The sequence below is a fragment of the Sphaeroforma arctica genome (genome assembly GCF_001186125.1).
Source record: "Sphaeroforma arctica JP610 unplaced genomic scaffold supercont1.67, whole genome shotgun sequence".
Lineage (NCBI taxonomy): Eukaryota > Ichthyosporea > Ichthyophonida > Sphaeroforma > Sphaeroforma arctica.
Genome location: NW_014040491.1, coordinates 168,385 through 172,625, shown reverse-complemented (window position 1 = coordinate 172,625; position 4,241 = coordinate 168,385). Strand labels below are relative to the sequence as shown.

At 41.1% G+C, this 4,241-nt stretch overlaps 1 protein-coding gene across 1 annotated transcript in view; it reads right to left on the bottom strand.

Moving 5' to 3' along the window:
* Positions 1-1,181: 1,181 nt before the first annotated feature.
* SARC_01646 (hypothetical protein) overlaps positions 1,182-4,241 on the bottom strand; it is a gene marked incomplete at its 5' end in the record, with an annotated part of 6,621 nt that continues 3,561 nt past the window's right edge. Inside the window, 3 exons of the mRNA XM_014304636.1 lie at positions 1,182-1,688; positions 2,077-2,142; positions 3,257-3,337. Coding sequence (XP_014160111.1) covers positions 1,512-1,688; positions 2,077-2,142; positions 3,257-3,337 — 324 coding nt within the window. The 3' untranslated portion in view covers positions 1,182-1,511. The remainder of the gene's footprint in view (positions 1,689-2,076; positions 2,143-3,256; positions 3,338-4,241) is intronic.

Below are 4,241 nucleotides of genomic sequence, written 5' to 3'. Positions count from 1 at the left end.
TATATAGTTTACGGCAATGTGTACTCATTGCATCTACGTCAAAGTGTACGTTTTTCCTACTCCACGTACACGTCTTGTACCTACAATATGAAGTATATGCATTGTACCTACACCAAAGTGTACGCTTTGCGTATAGGGTTTCAACCCAAGCCAAAGTATACGCAGTGTACTTACGCCAAAGCATATGCATTGTACCTACGCCAAAGTATGCTTTTGTTGGGTTTTTAAAACACGTATTGTACCTACGTGTGAGTGTACGCATTGTACCTATACCAAGGAATACTTTTTGTACCGACGCTAAGAAAAATAGTGCCTACGCCTAAATAAACGTTTTGTACCTACGCCAAAGTATACGTTTTATAGTAACGTAACAGTATACGCATTGTATCTACGCCAACGTGTACGTTTTTATACCGACGCCAAAGAGTAAGCATTGTACGTACGCTAAAGTATCTATTCGTATCCACGCCAAAGTGTGCGTGTTGTGCTTATAAGCACACGCTCAATGTTTATGTACGTGCTGTCCAGTTGAAGAGCCGTCGACGGGTACGTGTACGTTTCATGTATGATACACTCAACGCAGTATACGCTTAACGTAACGTCTATCTATTACGAATCCCGAGGCGTTGGGCAATAGTCTGACAGCACCTTTTCTCGACGCACGCATGGCCTGAGTCTACGGACACTCCTCGTGGATAGGCTATCACCCTGTGCGTGTGTGCGTGCAGGCTTGCGCTATTGAATCCGTTAACATGCGGAGAGAGATATGCCTGACGTGTTGTGCCGGTGTACGTACACACTTAGAGCTGCACGCGAAGACTCTTAAATGCGTGTCCTGGTTCAAGATCCGTTTATGAATAATCTCCGAAGCCTTCGGGGCTAGGCTGGTGGCACTCTTTCTCCAGCACTCACTACTTACGTCTACGCACACTTCTCGGATATATATATATATATATATATATATATATATATAACATACACACACACACACACACACACACACACTATATATATATTATTATATATATAATAATAACACATATAGATATATCACATAATATATAATACTAATATATATATATATTACACGACATACGTCTTAAGTTTACTAACTGCACATGTATGTACACACATGGTACATGTCTGCGCATACGTGGGGAGTATAGTAATACATCGAGTGTGCTTTCAGTTCAAGCTTTATTGACTGATTTACCGGCGGGTTCTTGGCGTAGTTCAACTGTACCCTCCCCCACTAATTACTTCATAATTAACGTCTACGTACACATTTTTGCACATGTGTATCTAAGCTTGTACCCGTACGTACGTTTATCGCATCTACATAGCCACTTGACCACGTGTGCACCCGTTGAGTGCACACTATCCCTTCCATACTAATACACCCAGTGTAGTGTCTAGTTCATGCTTGGTCGATGGGTATCCCTGCTGCTTCAACACTATCCCATCCCTACCAATACACCCAGTGCACTAATACACCCAGTACAGTGTCTAGTTCATGCTTGGTCGATGGGTATCCCTGCTGCGTCATGCAGCAGTCCACCCGTGCCCTCGTCTCCTATCAGCAGCTGAGCCACATACAGCCACTCACCCACTTGCACGCGTGAGCTCATCTCCAGAGACTTCTTCTCCTTCTCTCGGTCCTTGTAGTACGCGTGCCAGAAAGTGACCAACTGAAAGCGGGCGTGTGTGTGTTTGTGAGAGTGTGTGAGAGAGAATGTATGAGACTGTTGGGTGTGCATAGAAGTGGATATGATCCTGTATGAAAGAAGTAGTAGTTCATAACTGGATGTACAAATTATTATAAGGTGCATAGAAGTGTATATGATATCCTGTATGAAAGAAGTAGTAGGTTATAAGTGGGTGTACAAATAAACATAAATAATAAACATAACATATATCTAGGCCACGAATCACCACTCCCTACTACCAACTTCATATCATACACACCACCTACGAAAAGAACTTTAATCAACCAGTACTCGAGATCCAATCTCCTATCTCATCACATCAGACGTATCTCTACAAACGTACACAGCGCAGCAATCGATGAGTACACACCTCTATCAACCGTTGAATAAACGATCCCTTGGCGTTGTAGTTGTTGCGGTCGTGCTTCACCAAGCCCTGTATAACCATAGCAACCGATCGTCAGCATAACATGTCAGAACGCACAGACCACATACGAGTCGGAAAGATCGGGCGTGTTTGTGTTGTCATAGCAACCGATCGTCAACACGAATGCCAGAACGGACACACATATGAGTACAATTCAACCGTGTATATTGTACGAAGGTATAGAACTATATTTTGATACACACATAATATATAAGCACTCCATCAGTACCATTTAGTTCAGTCAGCTATGTTGCGGGTAGTTAAAACGTGACCCATACGCAAACCAAACACACGTCTACGTGAGATACGGGTACAATTGAGCTGTAGGCGTTAGGAGTACGGATTTGGTGAAGTCTCGTCAAACCAAAAACATCGGACTGAGACGTACGGTGCACCCCAGTGCTAAGTGTAAAACGTATGGGGGATGAATGGTTTACGTTCCATGTGAAATATACTCACTTACGGTATACTCCAGTGCTAAGTGTAAATGGTATGGGGGATAAACGGTTTACGTTCCATGTGAAATATACTCACTTACGGTGCACTCCAGTGCTTAGTGTAAATGGTATGGGGGATAAACGGTTTACGTTCCTGGTTTCTGGTTCCTGGGCTATGTTTCTTGATGTAAAATATTCTCACACATGGGATATCGACCGTACATAAGGAATGGTATGAGCGTTAACGACTATTTAAATGAGGCACGGGTGGCAACTTGCCCCAAACGGAAGATTAATAAACCCTAATTTCTACAAGGATAAACCCTAAACTCAACAAAGATAAACTCTAAACCCTGCAAGGATAAACACTTAAACCTACAAAGATGAACCCTAAACCCTACAAGGATAGACCCCCAAACCTACAAAGATGAACCCTAAACCCTACAAGAATAGACCCCCAAACCTACAAAGATGAACCCTAAACCCTACAAGAATAGACCCCCAAACCTACAAAGGTGAACCCTAAACCTACAAAGATGAACCCTAAACCCTACAAGGATAGACCCCCAAACCGACCCTAAAACCTAAAATCTTAAATTCTACAAAGATAACCGCTAAACCTTCTAAAACTTATACTACCAAATTCATATAAAAAACATTGCAAGGCGTATTCGAATCCAACATACTTGTATAAGTCGCATCAGACGCCCACGACGCACTTCGAGTATGAAGATGATCATGGAGGTGTTTACACAGCAAATGTTATCCTGTGGAGTAATGAATTAAAATAAGTAAATATGAGATTGAGAAGTAGTTTAAGACTAAGTATACATGAGATAGAGAAGTAGCTTAAGACTAAGTATATATGAGATAGAGAAGTAGCCGAAGTTTAAGTATGTACGAGATAGACAAGTTGCTTAAGAAGTGTTAACGCCCGTGTCTCAGTTCCAGTTGAGGATAGATGGCCATTGGAGGCGTTTACACAATGGCTGATATTGTATAGAGAGACAGCAGTGAAGTAGCATGATGAACGTATACGGTTTGGGGATTAGCTTAAACGGAGAGAGCGCATGTTTGTTTATAGGTCGAATTGTCGGAACACATATATGGAGATAGTTTAGGAAATGTATGTATGTTGGCTACACATGATTAACGAGATATATATACGTTGGCTACAAATAATTAACGAGATATATATACGTTGGCTACACATAATTAATGAGATATATAAACGTTGGCTACACATAATCAACGAGATATATATAAGTTGGTTACACATGATTTATGAGATATGTACGTTGGCTACACATGATCAACAAGATATATATACGCTGGCTACACATAATTAACGATATATATTTACGTTGGTTCTGTATGCTGAGCTCTCACCGCAAAGGCCATGAACTGCAGACAACCAAAGCGTAGACATACTCAGGTAAACACAAACATGCAAGCACGTACAAACAAATACATGAAATAAACATATATGATTTATGAGGTTATTGCACCTTACGTTAACAGTAGTAACCATCATGTGCAGAACACTCAGAGGTTGACATCCGTATATAGATACATAGTTCCAAAACATTCGTGTATATATGAATATATCTTTACTTTCGTTATAGAGGCTGAGAACAGCGCCGAGATAATCATATAAAGAACACTCAATAT